Source organism: Scomber scombrus, chromosome 12 (genome assembly GCF_963691925.1).
Source record: "Scomber scombrus chromosome 12, fScoSco1.1, whole genome shotgun sequence".
NCBI classification, from domain to species: domain Eukaryota; kingdom Metazoa; phylum Chordata; class Actinopteri; order Scombriformes; family Scombridae; genus Scomber; species Scomber scombrus.
The window spans coordinates 20548748-20571761 of NC_084981.1; the positions used below are offsets into that span (position 1 = coordinate 20548748).

The window sequence follows — 23014 nt, forward strand, 5'->3', positions numbered from 1 at the left end:
TCACATTTCATCATTAACCCTAATGCACAGGGAAATAAAATCGATTTAATGGGTACTTTTAAAGTTTTTTTCTTGCGATTTAGAACTTTAAAAAATCCCATTCATCTGAACATCAGCCAACTCCTCCAAAACATTGACTGTTTAAAAAAGATGAAAATTCAGTTAAACACAGTAAATTAAATGACAAAGTTTAGGTTTGACGTGTACATTTTTAACTAAAGTGACTTGGGTGCTGTGTAAAAGTAGGATTCAGCAGATGTATCTAATGCATGATTCAATTAATGAAAAAATATATTGGTGCTCAGAGAAATGTAGGTGTACTGAAGTAGAGCTGAGTGACCCCCCAGTGCTGCAGCACAGCAGGAAAACTGCTCAGTCTATTTTAAAACTCATCTGTGATGCCGCCTGCGTGAGACCTGAGATATCAACCATCCAACTCACTACCGTTCTCCAGCTGAAGGTGAACACTGCAGCTCATCTTCATCATGTTTGAACAGAGTCTACGTTGAGTGAAAGCTAAAAAAAAACAACATTTTAATACACAGATGAACCCAAATAATTTTGTAAGAAATCATCAGTATGCTGAAGTCTTAAATCTTTAAAGTCGACCATACCAGTGATCCCACTTACTGTAAATCCCATGTTCTTTACATTACTGCTATATTTATATTGCGCTTTTTTTAATTGAAAATTTAAATTGAATTGAACATGAACTTGCAGAGATTTTAAACACTCATAAATCCATCATAATAAACGTGTGTATTTACTGTCAGTTACATGGTTGCATTGTGAGTAGTTGTAAGACATCTGCACATGATGAGAAAAATGACTTTGAAAATAAGATCACATATGAAACCAGCTGAACTCTGGACTTTAAGAACAATATTTAAAAATCAAAAGCATTACGGTGTAATTTTAAACATTGTTAAACACTGCTACAGGACTCCTTATGAATAAGCTACAAGAGCCAAATTAATTGTGTAGGCACTTAAGACTCATACGTTGTTTAATAGTTGTGTCACACTAGTATGATGCACAAATGCTGAGTGCATTTTTAAAATGATGAGAAACAAATGAAGAGATTAATCTAATATGCAGCTGCATGAGCTTATGATCAGAAACTCCTTTAAAAACGTCCAACTGCTAACTTCTGTTTTTTATATCATCTGTCTGATTATAAAGGCCATAAGTCAGATTTTATATCATCAAACAGGAACGGTCTGTCTCACATTCTGAATAAATAAATAAATAAATAACAGAAATATTCAAAGTTTAAAGAAATGGAAATTGTTCCAAATTTCTTTTCTACATGTGAAAGCGTTTATGTTATAAAACAACATCTAAATTTGTTGTTGGTAGGTAAATTACACACCAGCATTCATTCAGATGCCCAGTGTTAGTTTTACTGTCTTGAACAAACACCAGAATGCAGAGAGGTGATCATTTCAACATGAACACAAACAAAGTCAAAAAGAGAAAAAAAACATCATGACGACGTTTTACATTAAAACTAATTTGAAAAGTATAAATGAGGGACGTCAGAAAGTGATTTATCCCCTCAGCTGAAACAAAGCAGAAAGCAGCTCTGGACGAGCACAGAAGTTGTCTCTGCTTTCATTTCATCACTGCATTAACAGAGGTTTGAGTGTTGCTGCAGGCTGTTATCATCTATTCAATGTCAAAGTGTTTACTGCCATGAGGCCCGCTGACTCCTTTCATCTCCTCTGTTTGACTGTTTGCTTTCCTGGCATTAAAGTGTTTCTGCTGTTGTTACTTTTAACATTTTTTCTAAAGAAGGGGCAGGTGTTTCTGCATGACTTTTTCTAGTTGTAGTTTTATGAAGCAGTGTTAGCGAGTGTCACTGACTGGGGCTTGAGATGTGACGCTTTGCACAGTTAACGCTCCAGCTTGCAAGCCTCTGGCTATAGCCCGACATCTGAGCTGCAAATCTGTGCATCTGTGTGTGTGTGTGTGTGTGGTGTGTTTGTGTCTGTGTGTGTGTGTGTGTGTGTGTGATAGAGCTGTAAAGCCACCGTTTGACAATGTTCTTTCAGCAGGCCGCCCTGCGGTGGCTCTCGGCTACAGAAGCCAGCTGGGCAATGCATTGATAGAAACAATGAGAAGTGAAGGAGAGGAAGATGAAGTGGAAGAGAGGACGACTGATCAGCGCCATCCAGAGGTAAATACACAAGTGTGAGAGAGGAACAAAAAAGAGATGATGTATGAGCAGTGGACTAAACTGCTTCCTCTTCTATCTTAATACAATTGAGATCTAGACTTTAGACTTGACCTTTTTTTCTCTAATTTAACATCATTTTTTGACAGAATGCTCAGAACATGTGTTTTAAGAGTGAACAAATTACAGTTAAATATTAACTGCCTGTGTGATCATATCATTTCTGTAACACACTTATATCTACTGATAACTTAAAGAGGAAAAAAAATGTGGAGAAAGGGCTGTTGTGTGAAAACTAGTGCATATGTGATGTGTAAAAATGTATTTGTGAAATGTAAAGAGGTGACATCAGCGCGGTCAATATTTGGCAATCTGAAGTTTATTAATGTGATTAATGTGAAGCGTGACGATTTTAAGTGTGTGAACGCTCCGCTGCACGCCTTCTTCATTGTCCTTATCCCTGACATCTCCACATCTCACTCTCTCTTTTATCATCCCTCTATCTCCTGCTACCTCTCAGTTCTCACAGATGCACCTCATCATACACAAAAATACATTAACGCACACACAAACAGACTTGTGCGTGCATGCGTGTGTGTGTGTGTGAGTGTGTGTGTGTGTGTGTGTGTGAGACAAATGAAAGCTGTCCTGTTTTCTTCTGCCCAGCCTCTGCCAACTTAATTTGCAAATGAAAAGTTTTGCGAGGAGCGTCTTTTTGCTTCTGGGGCATGGCAGCACACTGTGTGTTCGGGGTGAAGGGAAGGGGGGGCGTTGAGGAGAGAAGAGGGTTTGACAGAGGGTGTGTGTATGCCTGTGTGTGTGTTTGTGTGTGTGTGTGTGTGTATGTGGCAAGAGCCCAGATGAAGCAGCCCTCGCCCGAGGCTCGCTGTCCGCCCGCGGTAGCAGCAAGCCTGTTCCTTCTTCCCCGGCCCGCCGCGACCATTTGTTCCATTAACCAATCTCCTGGAGCCTCTGGTGCAAACACACACACACATCCACAGGCGTACATACTTCAACAACTGCTTGCACAGCTCATGCCACACATGGCCCTCCATCCCTCCTCCATCCTTCGCTCCATCCCTCCCTCCCTCCTCTGCTATCCTCCAGACGCACGCACCATCTTTCTTCATGGAGGCCATATGGCCCAGTGAAGCCTGTGGATCTACAGGCACATCTGCGTATATGTTGCTGCTCTCCTTAAAGGGCTGCGGAGTGAGCTGCGTGCTCACATAAACACACACACACACTCCGCTGTCACTATGTGTGGTTAAGCAAGCGGTGGTGTTATGTCGGTCTGTCATACGTGTGTGTGCGTCTGTGTATGTGACCTAAGTGTGTACATGCGTGGTGATAATTGGTGAAACAGCCTGCGAACAGCTGTGGGGTGAGAAAAGGTTGCGTGGTGTTTGTTACAGAAAAGCAGAGAGAGGAGAGAAGAGTTGGACATTATCAGAAGGGCATAGAGGAGAGGACAGTGAAATGACATGAGGAGAGAAGAAGAAGAGGATGAAGGAAAAAAGGAAAGAAAGGAGATTTGAAAAGGGGCAGAAGAGAAACAATGGATAGAAATCCTAAGGATGAACAGAAAATGGCAAAGAAGTCACGGCAAACTCTTGTCTTCATTTAAAAAAAAAATATTTCTCACACACAAGATATAGACTTTCAACAGTATTTCTTTCTTATTATATACAGATACTTTTTTACTTACAAAAAGGAGAAATTATTTATTTCTTTTTTTAAAGTGATATTTCATTCTAAAAAATAGAAAAGGAGTACTACAGTCACACGGACAGCTGTACGCTTTGGTGTTTTCTCTTATCTTAAGAATTTGGCTGCATCACAAAGAGCTGCTGCTGCCAACATATTTTGGACATTTTATTATTATTATTGTTATTCAAGTTAACTTAAAACTGTACATTTGCAGGAAGTATCTTAAAAATTGTAATAACCTGCACAGACATTCAAAACATTCATGGTTGGATAGTTTGCTTAGAGGAGATTCTCACTAAGATCTTAGACGTTTTCTCTTAAATGATCTGAACTCATTTAGATTCAAGCTTTTTGTTTGGACAGAATTGTATCAAAATTTCAAATTACTTCTCAAATTCATTTGATAATAACAGCACAGGTTTGTTAGCTTTGCTATTAAGAAATGAATCTTTAAATAAATTGTAAAAAAAAAAAAAAAAAAAAAAAAAGAAAGCCTTGCATTTTTCATTTTTGCATCTGTAATTATGTTGCAGGTATAAAGACATTAATTCGGAGCTTTCTCACAAACATGACCTGCCCTCACTGAGAAATTAGCTTTCATGAATTTAAACTACTATCAAGTGAATTATTTTGTTTATGTTTCCTCGGGTATAAAAGAAAATTGAAGCTCATAAAAAAAAACATATTACCTTAAAATTAATCTTTTACAGTAACTGGCTTTGTATTTTCCCTAACTTCTCCATTGCGCTGCTCTCCACCCTTTTCTTCTATCCCTTCATTCCCATGCAAAAAAAGGAAAAAAGAAAAAACCCCACAAAAATAGTCAAATAAATAATGAATTTGGTGCAGCAAAACATTGTGTGCTAAAACCCCTGTGTAGTTTGGCAATCAGCTTGCCCATGTAAAAATAAATCAAGCTGATTTTCCAAATGTTTTGTGCCTGGTGCGCTGTTGCCGTTCTTCGCAGCACAGATTGCAGGCCGATGGAGAGGCTGTGGGGAGGGGCGGGGCGCTGGATATTGAACCCACTTGCACCAGCTTGTTAACACGTACACCTTAACCCCCTAGCGACACGGCAGGGCGCCCACCGAGCGCTCAGGGCCTGCAGGGACCACATAATGTATACCCAATGTATGGACACACACACACACACTTAGTCACACAAACACACACTGTGAGATCGTGAGAACATGCATGTAATTCAGTAGGAGAAAAGTATCATATGTGGAGAGACATGCTTATACACGAATATGACACACACAAACACACACACAGAGAGAAACACACATATCTACAGTTCATTCCTGCCCTTCCAGCTGGAGTCAGATATCACAACCTGCAAAATTATCATGACTGTGATAAAGCCCTAAGAATACTGTGGCTCTTTTTTATTGCTTGTTTCAGCCAAAACCAATAGGATAAGAATATATGTCTGGCAGGAAACAAGTTTTTTTTTAATCCACTTTTCCACTTCCGCCTCCTGAGTAGACTCATAGAAATACAACCACAAACAGAGACATCAAGTACACCAATGCTTACCACCAATCAAACATGAATCATACCTCTCTCGCCTCCCTGTCTCTTCCCTTGTCTGCGCTGTGCCTCCTTAAAATAAAATCACCTAAAAAATATATACATGTATTTGCTGCTCATAGCTAACAAATGCAGCATTTCTTATCAAATGAAATATATCTCCCAAAATAAAAAACTAAAATGTGGTCAAACAGCTTAGCCATCCAAAAGTGACCTCATGTAGAGCTGAACTCGAGAGATTTTTAAATATCAGGAGGATTCATCATATTTTCTGTCAAAGCAGAAAATAAAACTCAATAAATGCCAAGAGTGATTATCGTGGTTCAGTTGGGAGAAGAGAGAAGTTAGGTGCCAACTTCCCAGCCAATCCACTTTTGGCAGCCAGATTCCTACTCTGCTAAACCTCCGGAGAACACGCAATAGCAACCCGTACACACACGCACACACACATAAAAATACCACCATAACATATGCGAGCAAACATACAGAATATTCATACTTCACACTCTTTGAGAACTTAGATTGTTTTTCTGTGTATGAAACACACAAAAAGAGTCGCACACAACCGGGAGACAGCTGTGACTTGGTAAACTTTGTTTTTTGGCAGCGTCTGACTGTCGACAGGTTAACACCGGTGGGTGGTAGACAATATGTAGTGTCAGTGATGGAGCAGGAGAAAAGGGTGTGTGTATGTTTAGTTGGATTTGAGAGGGGGGGTTGTGGGGGGGGGGCGGGGGGGGGCACTGGGGTAGAGATCCTGCAGAGTGGGGCAACAACACCCACACACCCAAGCCCACATTGGCAGAACCAGGCTGTATGCCAGGCGCCGTGTGGAGACACACACCAACTGGGCTCCACACTTAGGAGGAAGAGACCCCCGCATCACACACATACTCGCTCACTCACTCTCTCTCACACACACACACACACACACACACACACACACACACACACACACACACACACACACACACACACACACACACACACACACACACACACACACACACACACACACACACACACACACGGACAGACACTGTAGCATAAGCCAAAGTGGGACCACTTTTAGCTGCAGCTTTGTAAGTAAATGTTACAAAAATCAGTCCTTGCATGCTACTTAGAGGACTATTATAATTGAGTGTAAGCATTGACTGAAGTGTAAAATGTATACACCCTGTACTTAATTGCCCTCAAATATTACTACAACACAACGAAAAATTTAGTGACCACAGCATGTCCACTAAAAAAAACCTACAAAGCAATGTTTGAGTTTGATAGACTGGTAATTAGTTTGCTGTCACCTGTAGGTGGTGGTACAAAATTATGATAATTCATAAGTGTATGAAGTTTCAATTTGCTGTTCATTTCAGAACGAACTGTTATGTGTCTGTTATGTAGGGAGCAGTGGATGAGAAAGTGTTGCTACACACTGCCAATTTATCAAGTTTGTCTTCTTCAAAAACAAAAACTTTAACAGTCAACATACTGATTAATCTGATATATTAGCACACTACTTCCCAATTTTAAACATTTTGTTCCTTTCCACCTGGTGCATGTGATACAGTATTAATTAAACTGTTAGATGTTTACACAAGAATTCGCTCTACAAAGACAGAGACTTCTGATGACACAAAAACCATTGTGTCGACAAAAATGAAAATAGTGGAACATGAGACGTGCAGAAGATGGACTGGTTGGGGACACAATGAGAAAAACAACTGCACTATTCTGTCTTGTGTAAGGTCTGCTGTTATGTGGAGAGAAATTAAAACCAAGAAGCACTTTGGGAAGACTAAATGCCAACAAAATGTTCAAAAACAACTTTTTTGATGGAGGACATTATAGTTGTATACACATTACATACAAGTAAATGGCACAAAAATACACAAAAATAGTCTAAAAAAAGCACTGAAATGTCAGAAAAAGTTTCCTTTTGTTGTTGTGTACAGTATGTGTGTGTATGTGTATATTGTGTGTGTGTTTGCGTACCTGTCTTTCATGCGCTGGTGCATGCGGCCGTGCTGGACACACTGCTCCTCCATGTTGGAGCAGCGAGCTCTCAGACTCCTCACCGTGTCCTCTAGGTGTTGCTTCTCCAGGGACAGCTGCTCCAGCTCACTCCTGCACACACACACATGAACACTTCACCAATGCTGAACAGTGACTTATTTAAAAAAAGATATTCTTAATTACATATAATACATTTGTTTAGAGATTTTTCCTAAATATATAACTGATTCATTTTATGGTATAACGTTTATAGTATTTCTTATGCACTTCCAGTCATTTCTTACTTTAATAATATCAATAAAAAACAACAACAGTGTCTAGCGCTCTTCATCATCACACTTGTACCTGATCAGCTACTTGATCATTTGTACAGCGGCTCTTTTTAAGTCACTGTCCTCTAATGCTTGTCTGTCTTGCCTCATTTGTAAATCGCTTTGGATAAAAACTTCTGCCAAATTAAAAAAAATGTAAATGTAAAATTTGAAATACCGATGGCATACTTTACAAACACCATTTAATTTTTAAAGATTGAGAGAGACAGGACAGGAAAATTCAGGGGGAAACAGACTCATAAGACTTGTAACAAAGGTCACCTGTTGGAAACAGACCTTAGATGTTGCAATTACATGATGTGCATCTGAACCTTCAGGCCACCGAGTGCCCAAAACTCAATTTTCAGCTTCAAAAACTCAATCAGTAGTTTAGGCCTCATAATCTGCACAACTAACAACTGAAAACAATTTGTCAGAGTTTCCTTATTTATCTTGCTGCAACTGTCTCGGTATAACCTCACTTAGCCTGACTGAGGCTATCCAGCAGGACTTTAACCGCTACACTGGGCTTGGACTCCAGGAGCTCAAACAGCCTGAGGCACAAAACGCACCAACACCACACTGCTGCTAAACTACGTAACACACACATACAGCAGATGTAGGCGACATGTGCATGCCAGCGTGTAAGTATGTACTGTGTTTGAAGTCTTACCAATAATAACACATTCAAGTATTGTATAGTTATTACTGTGTGTTTCTTTTAATATTAATATACATCTATAAGCAAATTCAGGGTACCTATGTGTGTCTGTATTGTGGGCACGTGTATTATGGCTGGTGAGGCCAGTGCGGTCTGGCAGGGCCAGATTGGGGGCTGTCATGTGACTAATGTGCAGCACAGCTCCAACAGCTGACAGGACACTGGGCCCAGGGTCACTCTCATACACACACACACACACACACACACACACACACACAATACACACAATACACACAATACACACAATACACACAATACACACACACAATACACACAGGCAGCCCAGATGGAGAGCTGGGCAGGCCTGCTGTGACTACTGTAGCATCAGGTTAACAAGAAAACAGGTCAGACTGGAAAGCAGTATGTAGTATGTTGACACAATCGCTCCAAACAGCCTGGATGGATGATGCTTCGTGAAATGATGATGACATGAATGTCCAACAGACAGAGGGAATAACCAACCGAGTGAGTGAATGAACAACTGGAGGAGAGAAGCTGTGTATATCTGAACAAGCAAATTCAACCATGAAGAGTTAGCATGTCAGCTACTGAGGCAGAAGGACTGAAAGAAAACAACAACATAATTGAGTGAATGAATGTTTAAACAAAGAGGACACACTGTGATTAACTGATTACATAAATTAATATTTAAAAAAAGTAATGACCTGCTGTTTTCTGTCAACTCTTCCAGTTTGACTCCCAGTGTGCAGCACTCCTCCTTCAGCTTCCTGATCAGGGCATTCTGGGAGCTCAGCAGACCGTCCAGCTCTCTGACTGCAAAGCGATCACAGGAGACCTGTCGGTTACTGCGGGGATAACCACCGCAGTGATTTCATGTGCTCTTGAGTAGCTGTCAGAAATCCCAGCTGCACAGAAACAGATAAGGGTTCAAGCAAATTCTCACTTCAGTTAGACACTTTTACTTCTCAGCACACACGCCTACACACAAGTTCAGAAGCTGTCGAACTCAAAACGCTGCATCGAGGATCTGCTGTCACTGGACACCACCATCACCTACCTCCTCTTCTTTCCAGTAACCAGACCATGTTTAATAACAGCATTATATAGCATTACAGACACTGTATGTGTCCAGTTTATACTTTCCCTAAGCATTTTTAAATGCCTACCACATTTGCAGTACTATATATAGTATATAGTATTTATATCCATCTGTCTTTTTATAAATGTTCATTCTGACACAAACAAAAATGAGCTACTCCTGAAGTAAAACTAACCCTGTCTAACCCAATATCTCAACAAAATTCACCTCACTAATAACTTAAATTTGTTCTAAAGCTGTGTTGGCAGTTGTTTGCTGTAACTGCTTCTCATTTGTGTTGATATTTCTTGAAATAACCTGCAGCTCCAGCTAAGAACTAACCACCTCAGTGACATGAATGTACTGAAAAAGAAAGACAATAAAAAGTAAATGGTGTCTTCTAAAATGACGACAATCTGTCATTAAGAGTAAAGTGTCTAACCACAATAAAAAATATTAATAAATAAATCAGATTTACAACCAACAGACAATATGTTGGCTGACTATTCTCAGGGAACCGCACAACAAAACCTTAAAAAGGTACAATATGTGAGATTCAGGAAGCCTCCCTGTGCACCCCATGTCTGTCTTTAACATGGCGGCCAGGTCTGAATAAAAATAATAATAATTGTTGACCTGGGATTTAATTTTGGTCACACTTACATTTAAGTCCAGTCAAAATTCACAGGAAGAAAAACATTTAAATGTGAAATAAGTATGTTTCACAGTCCTTAGAAAGCAACACATTAAGTAAATTTGCAAAAGTGAGAAAGAGGAAATGAGTTTCATATACCACAAGAACACATCTACATTACATACAGAGTGAAGATTAAATGTATGGACTGTAGCAAAAGCGAGATACATATGTCTCACTGAACGTATTCCCAAAAAAATGCTTTTGTTGACAATCACGTTTGAATCACCAGAAATGTGTTCAAACAACCAGGAGAGATGTACAGAGAAAAACAGAAGTGCAGAATGGAAAGATAAAGTGTGAGAAGGGAAACCGAGAACGGAGAAAGAGAGGGGGATTGTTGTTTGAAAGCTCTTTTCTTTCTCCTTTCCACCCTTTCTGCCACGTCCTCATCCACTCATCGGGGGCCTCTTTCTGAACAATCCAACACTGGGCTTTCATCATTCCTTTGAAATGATCCACGTTCCGCTCTCCAACATATGTCTGCTCTTTTAAAATAACAATGGCTGCCGTTTGGATGGAGGGAATGATCCACCTGCTCCAGCATTCTGTTACAGTCGACCGAAACCAAAAAACACCAAGGACTCACAGTCTTTGAAAAGTAGCTCAGACTTTTTTAGCATACAGTGGATATTGGAGGAGAGAGAGCGATAGTAAAACAAATAAAGTAGAGGAAAAGCCATGATGGTAGATCTCTGCGGTATGGCACACAGCCCTTACCTGCAGCCTTAAATAAGACTTCTTTATCCTTCTATCTCTTTCTGCTACAGAGACGCCTTGTAAATATAAAGGAGGAGAGGTGAGAGAGAGGTGTAAAGGTGATGTTGTTGCTGATGTCTCATTCCTAATTTGGAACTTAATATATTTAACTTTTTACTGGCTCCACTTATTCCACTCATCCCCACATCACTGCCATACATAATGCGTGGAGGCAGAAATCGGATGTTGCAGAGCAAAAAACTAGCCATAAAAAACTCACAGGAGTGCACACACATGTACACTCCACAAAGTTTTGGTCAGTGCTGGAAAAGTTGCACGAAGAATGCTAATTAGCTGAACAGGCTTTGAATGCGTCTGGCCGTGCGTAGGCCAAAAAGAACCCTGGGACACAGAAACACAGCAGAACTGGCACTGGAAACAAACAGAGGAAAAATGAGGGAGGGAGGGATGGAGGGAAGAAGCATGGCAGGGAGGGAGGGACAGAGAGAAACAAATATCTGATATCATCTAGAGGCTGCTCTGTACGCATTTACTCAAAAAAGAAACATGAAAAAAAAAAAAAAGGTGGGAGGGAGCGGAGAAGAAGGGAGAGGGGGACGGATGGATGGAAGGACAAACGGATGGACAGAGAGGCGGGATTTGGAGAGCAAGAAAGCTAATTATCCAGCTCGTCTGTTGGGTTGCACGGGGAGAGGAAGTGATGCGAGCTACTAAAGGACGTCCACCCCTCCATCCCCTCCCCATCCACAGTTTCCTGCTGTGCTCTGATGTCAGCTCTCTTTAGACAACATGTGTGCTGCCGACACGCGCCAGAAACAAACCCTTTGTTTACCCCCCACCCTCCCCTCCCTCCATCCATTCCTCCCTCTATACTCCTCTATCTTTGTTCTGCGTACCAGCAGGCTCCCTAGTTGTTGAAGAGAACCACAGGTAAATAAAAAGATAGGAAAAAGGGAGGGGTAGGAGGGAGAGAGTGGTTGAGGGTGGGTGGTAGGTGTGAGGGGGGAGGTTCCAGATGGTGCAACAGATGTGCTAGCAGCAGCAGCTCTGCTGTGCAGACAGACAGGGAGCTCTGAGCTGGGTCTCTCCGCTCTGCTCCCATCACCTTCCCTCTGCTTTGCCCCGCTATTCTCTGTTCTCCTATTATGGCTTCTGTTTTTGCTCTTTTTGCTCTGTACTGCTCTTTTGAGGTCACTTCAGCTCAGTCATCTCAGATGAGTTGTGCTCATGTCCGTCTCCTCCCACTCTGGCCATGTTGTGCTGGTGGGGGAGCAAGGTGGCACAGCGCGAAGATAAACCATCCTTCAACCCTCCTGGAGGATGCAGGTTTGAGACACTGTACATCCACCCTGCTGAAGTGTCCTTGATGAAAAGGCTGAAACGCTCCCAGCTCAAGGGCTTTGATTCTGTGGCAGACCCTGATCAACTCTGCTGTTTTTCTTCTTGCATTTTAAATTCTGCTTTGTTCTGCTCTGGTCTCTGTGACCCCCCCGCCACCCCCCCCCCACTCTACATCTCCCCATCACTGTCCCCTCTCCATGAGACAGCCTATATGCTTGTATACTTGTGTTAAATAAACCCGCTGACATCGCAAATATGAAAACACGCTGCTGTATAGCTCTGCGAAGAAAGGCAATCTACACTAAAAACGTTTTAATGCCACACTGAGAGATCTGAACCCCAACGTTCAACAAACACATCTGCGTCACTTTCCAGCTCGATCACGGCTGCTGGAGACAACGTGATGCCATTCTAGCTAGTGTGCCAAGTTCCACCTAACTCTCTTGTCTAATCTGCTGTCTTCATGCGCCCGGTCTTTTTACTATCTATTACCATCACTGTAAATATAACTATTATTATTCATTTTAATACTGTTATAAACTGCTTTTTCTGTTGTGTATGTCTCTTGTTTGGCTATCAGTTTCCTTCTGCTGATGCACACTATTTAGGACACATATGTTCTGTAATTAAAACCAGTAAAGTAAAGCCACACAATATCATATTGATCATAAATAAGCTGAAAATTTGTATCTAATATACCTGCAACACAATCAGCTGAATCCAGTGCACATGTGAAATGGGGGAGCTTCTACTAAACAATACTCTAAATTAGGTGCTTCTGAAGGAAATATGGGTTTTGAAGAACTGATACGAGTGTCCACCTAAAGGACACTTAATCATTTGTACAGGTCAGAAATATTTGATTGGAGAAGGCGAGCTATTACGTAAGCAGATAGTATTTGTGTCCTGGGTCAGGTGGTGGAAACACTGACCTCTCTGCTGGTGTTGTGCTTCTGTTTGCTCCAGCAGCACAGTCAGCTCTCTCTCTCGCTCGCGTGATGCCTGGGTCGCAGACGTCATTTCATCCTCATGAGCTCGTTCCGCACTCTCTCTCTCCTGTCTTTAGAAAAACAGGACAGGATGATAAGGAACAGTAAAACAACATTTTATTATAATAAATGATAGGATGCATCAAACAGATAGAACTATCATCATCTCAGTTTTTATCAGTCACTAAACGTTTGTCTCTGCTTGATGACTCATCTTCTATTACTGGTGGAGCATGAAAAACATTTTCTGAAAGGCTACGACTTATGTCTCGTACATTTAAGGCACAATCATTTTTCATTTTTTCTCAAGTTTAATGTGTTTTTCACACACTGAAAATATGGACCTGTACCAACAAGACCAATGTAAACAACTTAATCACTTACTGTAGATTAACTGTTACATCTGTGCTTTAACGAAATGTCAGTCAATTTTAGAGTGACAGCATGGCCCACTTTTGGTTACTTTTGGACCACAGACTGCGTCTTTAAGTTGCCTCTAATTATACAAAATTAATTGCGTGATTTACTGTATGTGAGCAGTACATTTCATAATAAAGCTCAGAATGAGGTTTGCAAACTGATTGTGAAGTGAAATGTTGGATCACGAATGTTGATTTTCACGCGTATAAAAGAAATGAATTTGTGACTTCAATTTGATCAGAATCAGATCAGAATATATCAGTTAGGATCAGCTGATTGATATGTGCACTCCCAATGATACTCAAAAGGTTTCTGCATGTTTATGAAGGAGATCTACGGCTGCCCTTCCATTTCCACAAGTCTGAGTTAAAAACTTTTACTTTTCAATGAACATTTCTCTTCTTCCTCCTCTGCTCCATTTTGTTTTGATCTGTTTTGTTTGGTTTTTTTTTCTTCTTCTCTGTAAAGCGTCCTTGGGTTTGTGAAAGGCGCTATATAAATGTAACTTATTATATTATTAAAAGACAGACAGGTGGTCAAAAACAGGTGAGGATGAAAGAAAAGAGGACAAACTCTCTGACAAACTCTCAAGATGAAGAACAAGAGATAAGAGGAAGAAACTGAGGACAGAGAGAAGAATGACAGAAAAGATGCATGGGGGTAGAAGGGCGAAAAAGGTGTCAGTCCATTGTCAGTTTGAAGACCCCTGAGTGATACTGCAGCTGTCCACAACATACACACACACAAACACACACATACATACATACACAAATACACAATGGTCCACGACAGACTGGTCCTGAATAAATTCTTTATCCAAGACTTTGTTCTTAAGTCAAGGATGAAGTTCTGGACAGGACTTACGTTCAATTAAATCAAACATTAAATAAAAAATTGATCTGCTTTGTAATATTACTTTTCTTAAGGTGCTGGTCATCTTGTGAACCTTCTTTATAACCTTTACAAATATAATGCAGTTTCACATTTGTCACACTAACGCTGAAAACACACATACAGCGACATAACTTCAGCTGATCAATCATGATATTTTTACAAGAGTATCCAAACATGAATAACTGCATGACTTAGTAGCACACGCAGTTCTTAGCATGACACGTTATGCCGACCTGCATGACATATTTGATAGTGATCAATCACTTTAATGTCTGTTCCCATTTGTCTCGATATCAAAATTGAGCAGGTGAGACACAGAAAAAAAGGTGCTTATCTTTGCAGGTTGTGAACAAAACTACATTTTACTTTTGTTTCAACCAAACTTTCGAACTCAACTAAGTCCAAACGAACCCAAACAACAGAGGAACAGACAAAAGACGGAAAGAAAGCAAAAACTACAAAGACAGGAAAAAACGAACAAATAAACAGAACTCTTCCTGAAGTCCAAAGGCGCTAATGAAGAGAGAATTCTCCAGTTTAAGTGAAAACTTTTCTCCCCTACAGCGCTTGGCCTGCATCTCTAAAGTGACCGCGTCTGTCTGTTCCTTCGTGTGTGTGTGTGTGTGTTCTCCTGCTGTCCTGCTGTCTGGGGTGTGAAAGCGGGTGGCGGGTGTGCAGGGGACACAAGGAGACTGTGTGTGTTTGTACGCGTGTGACTGTGTGTGCGTGTGTGTGTGTGAGAGAGTGAATGAACCCCCGCTGGGCTTGAACAGCAGCCTGAGCCACCAAAGCGCACACCAGGGCTCAGCGGGAGATGGCGAGCAGGCATTGCCAGCCATTTGGTCCTGTAAGAGGTTCCAGGGGGCCGTGTGTATTTGTGTATATCTGTGTGTGTTTGTGTGTGATGGGGGGGGGGGGGGGGGGGGGGGGGGGCTCACACCAGACCTGTTTACCCACCAATTAGCATCAGACAGGCCGCCAGAAAGTTCCAGCAGTCAGCAATAGAGTGGTGATGAGGAAGAGGAGGGCGAAGAAAATTAAAAATTGATACAAAAGCAAAAAGACAGAAAGCTACTCATTTGGCATATGTTTGGTCTCACTGATCTTCTGAACCAACATTCAGCTTAGGTTTGACCTCATAAAGTTGTTCACAACTGAACAGAAACAAACTTACTCAGGGATTTTGTTTCTGGGTGGAGGTGGGGCAAACTTAAATAGAGGTGCTGATCTTAAGTTGAGAGCATAGTGTACAAATGTGACAAAAGCCTAAAACTCTGAGGAGAAGTGAAACTTTAAGTACAGCATCAAAGATCAAAGTATCAAAGCTGGGAAGTCGGGCTAGGTTGTGGGGTTCTTTTCAGGGTGCCATTTTGTATCTCCGATCAAATGCACCATGTTTACTCGCAAAAATGCTGTCACAAAATGGCTGATGATGAGTGCTGTCAAATTAAAGCATAAAAAAGAGAAAGCAAAGGAGAAATGTCATCAGAGAGCCAAACCCTGAATAAGGACGGGTTAAGGGCGATGAGAAGACTGAATATGTAGGCAGAGGCTGAATATGTGGGGCTCGAGCTGGATAATTCTCCCTGGACAATAATCTGCCTTCCAGCTAATTGGTGAATGGGCTCTGGGTTGCTGCCTGTGGCAGGAACTCCTGTTTGGGCCTAGGAGGCAATAGACTGAATGTTCAGTTAGCAGATAGCTGGGCCTGTTTGTATATGCCTGGCCTGATGCACTGTAGGACAGCTTGATAAGTATGGCGAGAGCTGCATGGGCCAGGGGCCTAAGGTGGGCTGGAATGGCTCTGGGGCTGCGGCCAGGTACAGTGGCTGCTGGGTAAGTGGGAGGTGGCAGAGGCGGTGGCTGGCTAGCTAGCTGGCTTGAGCGGCGAGGAAGAAGAGGGGGCCCAGTCCGCACTGCCTGCCTAAGTGGGCACTATTCAAGCTGTTGCCCATTAGATGTGGGGTGCCAGGGCCTGACCAAGCGCGGAGTTTGCAGCACCCTGTGGTGCAGCCGGCATCCCACGCCAGAACCACCAAATGCCGCGGTTTATCAGAGAACGAGCACAAATTGGAGTCAGACGGTGGACTTGGAGGAATTGGAGACATTCGCCAACGCCAGACACCACTGACCGCTGTTCAGGATAAAGTAAAAGACTATACTCTCTCCCAATAACACAATATCACTCAGATACAAATACATACTGTTTAAAGTTTAAAGATTTTAATTATCAAAAGCAATCACATGATTTGTTCCTTTTTTCATAGAGTGAAGACAAATATTTATGTAAATTATCTACACACTAACTAATGGAAAACTAAAGAGAACAATTCCTGAAATCATTGCATATTCATATCTTTTCTCCGCAATGTTCCCGTGTTGCAAAATAACAGGTGTGAAATTAACATACAGGTGAACAGATTGTGAACCGAGCCTATAGCACAAACATGCAAACATACGAGCTTTGTTCGCAACAAAGACGACTGATTGTTGCAAGACATTGCCGATCCCTGAAAAGAGTAGAGGAAAAGATGGAGAATCAAGTAGAAGATGAGTTATATTATTTCTATCACAGAGGACCATCTGTACTAATAGCTAAACTCACTGCTTGAATCCAATTAACATTTTAAAAAACATTTAAAATGAGCGAACTTTTAAGAGTAACATTACTTGGTGTTTCTCATATTGTTTTTAAGTATGGTCTAATGGGAAAAAAGGTCTATTACTATCTATTCTAAAATAAAAAGATTCCTTTGACGACATACCTAAAAATATCATATTTCAATTGAAATAAGTTATTTAAATTGATCTACTAAAAGTTCAAACAATTATTTGATGAGACTACCCTTAAGTATGAGAGATTATTGATAAGATTTTACTGTTACGAACTGATACTGCACTATAAATTTACAACTATTTGCTTGTATCTTGCTCAGAATGGTGACACTTGTGATGATTCATTTTTATGGAGGAATTCCAGCAGAACCACAGCTATTCGTGATGGTCCTCATCAATCAGACGATATTAATATTCAACAGTTTGATGCGCAGATATACAAAGATGATTTGTGCTTATGTGTGAGCGTGCTCCTTTGTACGTGTGTGACTGAGAGACGGTGAGACGGAGGCTTCGTGTAGGCCCATCTAACGGAGAACTGCCAACAATGGGCGAGTGCACTGCAGAGAAAACAAAGCGACATATTGAACATTTTCTGTGCTGCTTATTATTTATTGATGCTGCACACAATAAACATCTGAATTGTTTTGTGTAGCAGACCGAGCACAGTGTCACAATTTTCTCTCGCAGGCACCTCGATGTGTTTTAGCACATTTTTATCAAACCTCGGGGTGATGCAAGTCAATCACTCTGCTCCCACTTGTTTCTCTTTTGACACCCCTCCCTCCACGCCGCCGCTTTACTTTAAGAAACAAACGCATCAAACTCAGACGCAGCCTGATGCAGCTTCACCATTAAACACCCAGCTCAGTCCATATCTACATCTATCTGTCCATCTATCCGTCCAGAGCATTCTCATCTCTGCTCCGATCCTCTTTTTTTTCTGCTGTTTCCATCTCTCCCTCCTCCCTCCTCTATATTCCCTCCCACCCTTTTTTTCCTGTAACTAAACTGGCTGTGTCTCTCTCCATCTGCTGGTTCTTCCTTCAGCGGCCCTGCACCTGTTCACACCTCCTCTCCTGTTGGCCACCTCTTCTCTCTTCTCTCTTCTCCCCTCTCCACCCCCCACCCCCCCTTTATCTCTCTCTCTCTTTCGCTCTCTCTCTCTCTCTCCCTCCCTCTCTCTCTGCTCAGTGCAATGCTGCCAGGCCCGTTCCTGGCTCAGTTAGCCTCTCTGTCATTCAATCCATCTGTCGGCAAGTCAACTTTGTTTACAGCGGGCGGCCCAAGCCTCTTTTCTTCTTCAAGGAGCGCTAAAGCCCCCCCACCACCACCAAGGTCAGTGGTGAGCCAATCATACCCAAAAAAAGAGAAAACTGCAACTGTTACATTAGCAAAAAAATATAAAATCTCCCTCTCGCCCTCCAACACACACAAGCATATAATTATGGACAGTTACTCTCTTGAAATGTACATCATTTTAAAGCCATCTTTCACTCTTTCATACATATGTGTGAAAACATGCATGTACACACAACACAGTGACAAATGCACATGACCCTCAAAGAAATAAACATTTGCTGTTACGGCACACTTTCCCTCGGAGGAAAAACCCAGCTCTAGATTGAAGTAATTAGCTGCTGATTGGCCTCTGTCATCTATGTACACAAGAGTGAGAGAAGTTTAAAAGTCTTAATTGGCACAGATGACTGATGGTTTTTACACAGGAAGAGCGGACTGGCAGCGCAGGCATCTGTGATTTTTAAAAATAAACACACAGCATACGTACAATATGCTCCCATACTGACCCGATCCAGAAACCCAGGATTCAACGTCAGTGTCAAATCTGTGTCCTACAGAAATAGTTGTGAGCAGCATATGTGGCAGTGCTGGAGGTCAAATCAATTTCAGCTGAGAAGGTAAATTATTAAAATAATGAATTTTAGGCAATCAGGAGACCAGCTTCAAGTTACTTCTCATTAGGCATTTGCAGCATTTGTGACATATGTTATATGCATGTAACAGTATAAATGTCAAATACATTAACATAAAAGTCAGATTGTGGAAGGGAAAATTAACCTAATGATAGAATTTTTCACCATGTTTTATAGGTGTACATTTCTAATTAATGTTAAATATTCATCTTTCAAGCATTGCACATATATTTCTCTTAGAAAAAAAGAGATTGGCAAAGAAAGTTTCAGATTAGTTTTTTTTTAAAACAGATTAGTGAGAGAGAAAGGTGAGCAAACTAAACGTTTGAACCACATGGAGTGTTCTCACCTGGTGTGAGCACAATCCACCAGTGTTGGAATTCACTTCACACCTGAGACATACCTGATGTCGTTTCAAACGCACCTCATCCCTCCTACCTGGTTATAAACTTGAGGGCAACTGGCAGCAAGACACACGAGCCATCTCTCTCCCCTTAACCCCCCTAAATAATCATCATCTTTTTACTGCTTTACCTCTTTTCCTATCACCTTACCTACACTCTCTGCAAACTCCTTTCCCCACCTCCTCTCTCCTCGGTCTCTGTGCTCCTGGGCCATTAGATCGGATGCCTTGTGAGGGAGAGGCGGCCATTGAGGTGGAAAACAAAGAGAGGCTTTTTTAAACTCAGTGGGGGGACTCGGGCTGGAGATGGCACCATAGGGGGGCATGTGCCCACCCGGTGACTGCCATGGTGAACAAACCCACGCCAACCTCTCCTCTGCTCCCCTCTATGCCATCCACCCACTTCTCTCTACATTTAAAACTTCCTCTGTATTGTCCTTCCTCACAATTTACTCGTCTACTTCCTTTTCATCCACTGCTAGCTTTATCTATTCGTCCTCCTTTCCATTTCCAGCCTCATCTCCAGTGTCATCGCCTCCATTTTTAGTCGCCTGCATCTTTGCCTGTACCTCCTTACTAACAAATTGCACTAAGCAGCGTCACAGTCAAGCTTGTGTCAAATAGGTCCACACAGAGCTATGATTAGAATGAGGAGCAAGTATATTTGCATAAATATAGCGTTGGTATTTTTTCACTTTCTACCTGAATATAAGTTAAAACTGAACACAAGTATGTTTGTTTATATTAAACGTGACAATCTATGTGAATTTTAGGACTTACCACCATAAATAAACATTATTTCCAGCATTATGTGAGACTGTACATATGTATTTACATATATGCCACTCATAAAAACATTTCTGCAATAATTTATTTTCTGTAAGGTTTCCTTCAAATTACATGCAACAAAAAAGGTAACCTGGGGAGAGGAGCAGCTTTCCTCAAAAGCTGATGGCAATATCTCACATGAAGTGCCGATAAAGGAGTTTGAGGGAGCACTCTCCAGTCCACTACCTCCCTTACTCAACACACCATCACCACTCTTCTCCCTTATATCTCCACTCAGCTGCAACCTCAAATCCTATCTTATCTTCCTCCTTCCGATCTCTTGCTCCTGTGTTTGTGATCGTCTCGTGATACATTCTGCCGATGAGGGCACTGCCCTGCTACCAACGAGGCACTGTTTGGCACTGCTGTGTCTACAAAGGGCAGCAGAGAAAAAGAGATGAATTGACGGCAGCAGAAAACAAAACAAAACAAAAAAATCAGAGAACAAAGGGCAGCTATATGAAGGATAAAAAAAATTAAGAGGATGAAATGATAAAAGGATAGATCAATCAGGTAAAAGAGAGTGACAGAGGTAAAAGAGAGAAAGGAGGGGGAAATGAGGAGCAGAGAGAGGTTCTGTCATGTTGGATGAAAGCTCTGTCTACTGGGCAGCGGGCACAGTGCAGAGTCACTGATGCTGCCATCCTCACAGCGGGGGTATGTGAAGGCACAAAGTTGACCAGATGACACACACAGCTACACAAACTCATTCAGCATACACAGATCGAAACACAGCAGCCACAATAAGCAGTGCATCCTCTAAAATATTATCAAGTACTGCTAAACTGCTTCACTAAACCCTTTTAAGGAAACACCTTCTATGTATTTCTGAACATTTTAAGATATTATTAATTGGTGGCTTTAGTGTAACAGAAGACAGGCAGGAAAAGAGGAGCGTAGGACGAGGTGAAGCATGGATGGTGGATGGATGGCACAGGGCTGGTGCTCTCCCCTTCGTTGTCTGTCCTCCAGCAGTAGTGTGTATGTAGGCCAGTGTCCCAGGGCACACTTGGCTAGGGTGGCAACAGTTGTAGCCGACAGATTTGCCTCCATCTTGCCTGAGGTCTCCCAGTCAGCGATCTGTCTATTCTATCCATTCCCAGCCCCACAGGACGAACAGATTACAGCTCTGTTTAATAACCCCGGTGCTTATAGTGTGATTTTCCACTTCTGTATTTAACGGCATCTACATGTTTCACTTCATGACATCTCTGCAGCAAATAAGTTCATGCAATTCCAGAGCTAGCTGGGCTTGCCTTGCAGGTTCCCAGAGTATAATTTATCTTCTGAGACAGACCTGCATTAGCGAATGGTGGAGGAATAATAACGCAAAAGTAAGAGAAAGACAAAGAAGTACAGAGGTGTTACTGAGAGTTACTGTGACAGGGAGGAACACGGAAAAAAGCCATTTGTTGGGTGTGTTTGTCATATTTAAGCGATTTCCCTGATGAAACTATGCATCATTGCACTAGTCTTGAAATGGATTTAAAGTTACATCCATAACTGATCAAATAATCTAGTAGTATAAAAATAATTCCATTACCAAATGTAATCTAAGCCCTCAAACTGAAATATGTTAAAAAATTATCATCTTACAAATAAAGGTTTTTTTCCAGACATCATGTTCGACTTGGTAAAAAAAGCTGAAGGTGAATTGGAGAAGCTTCGCAGATGCGTGAGCTGTGAGTCAGCTGACAGCCAGCTTAGATGTAGATCTCGCTGTTAAGATGTCTTAGATGCTTAGTGTATTTGATGTAACACTAGGCACGCTAAGACAGGGTGAAAGTGATAGAGAAAGACAAGAGTCATAAGCAGAGGGATGGAAAAAACCAATAAGAGGAAACATTTGTTCAGATCAAAGGTTGCAGCAAAAGTCTGAGGAGGAATATTCCTGCTCAAAAAGGCCAGGTTTTAAATGTTGTACGGCTTTTTACTGAACTGTATTAAAACGTTTCCATTAGCTCCCAGAAGCAATTTGTTAGTATTTCCAGCGCGACAAAAATACACATTTGATTTTAATTAGTCACGTCAACTAAATTAACACAGAATAAACTTACAATTAAACACCAGAGGAAGAAAGCAGAGAGTCAAACAGTATGACAGAAAGACAAAAGAAGATTCAAAGACACTGAAAGAAAGATAAAGGACCAAGTAGGTCTCAACAGATTGAGCGAGAGAGACAGCAAGAGTGCAAGAGAGAGAGAGGTGAGAAGGCAGGATGGCAGAGAGGGCACTCCGACAGCGAGGAGAGAAGAACGTGGCAAGGTCTCGTCACCAGGCCAACGGGCCCACCACTGTCAACATCATGGCACTCTGTGGTACACACACATACACACACATACACACACACGTACACACACATACACACACGGCTGGCCGACGGCCCTCCCAGCTGCCCTATCCGTAACTGTCTGATTAGTTGTGCTAAGCAGCCCCTCCCCTGCCAACCATGGTGCCATCTGCTACCCAACAACATGGCTGCCGACCAGACATGCACACAAACACACACATGCAAACACACAAAAAACACACAGCAAGCCTTATACCTGGCACTGCCCTGCTCCTGTCACACACAGACACATACATCAAACTTTACAGACACAGGTGTAGCCCAAAGGTATCAACACTTTGCACAAAGGCATGCACACAGACTCATGTAAATGCACGCTCGC

General features: G+C 41.7%; 1 protein-coding gene across 2 annotated transcripts in view; it reads right to left on the minus strand.

Moving 5' to 3' along the window:
* The window catches only part of sdccag8 (SHH signaling and ciliogenesis regulator sdccag8), a 45634-nt gene that overhangs the window by 9686 nt on the left and 12934 nt on the right, over nucleotides 1–23014 (minus strand). For both annotated transcript variants that reach the window (XR_009927008.1, XM_062430045.1), the window contains exons 14-16: nucleotides 13191–13318; nucleotides 9130–9238; nucleotides 7412–7543 (exon numbers count right to left, since the gene is read on the minus strand). Coding sequence is in view for 1 of the 2 variants with exons in the window: in XM_062430045.1 (XP_062286029.1) it covers nucleotides 7412–7543; nucleotides 9130–9238; nucleotides 13191–13318 (369 nt within the window). In the remaining variant the exon portion in view is untranslated. The remainder of the gene's footprint in view (nucleotides 1–7411; nucleotides 7544–9129; nucleotides 9239–13190; nucleotides 13319–23014) is intronic.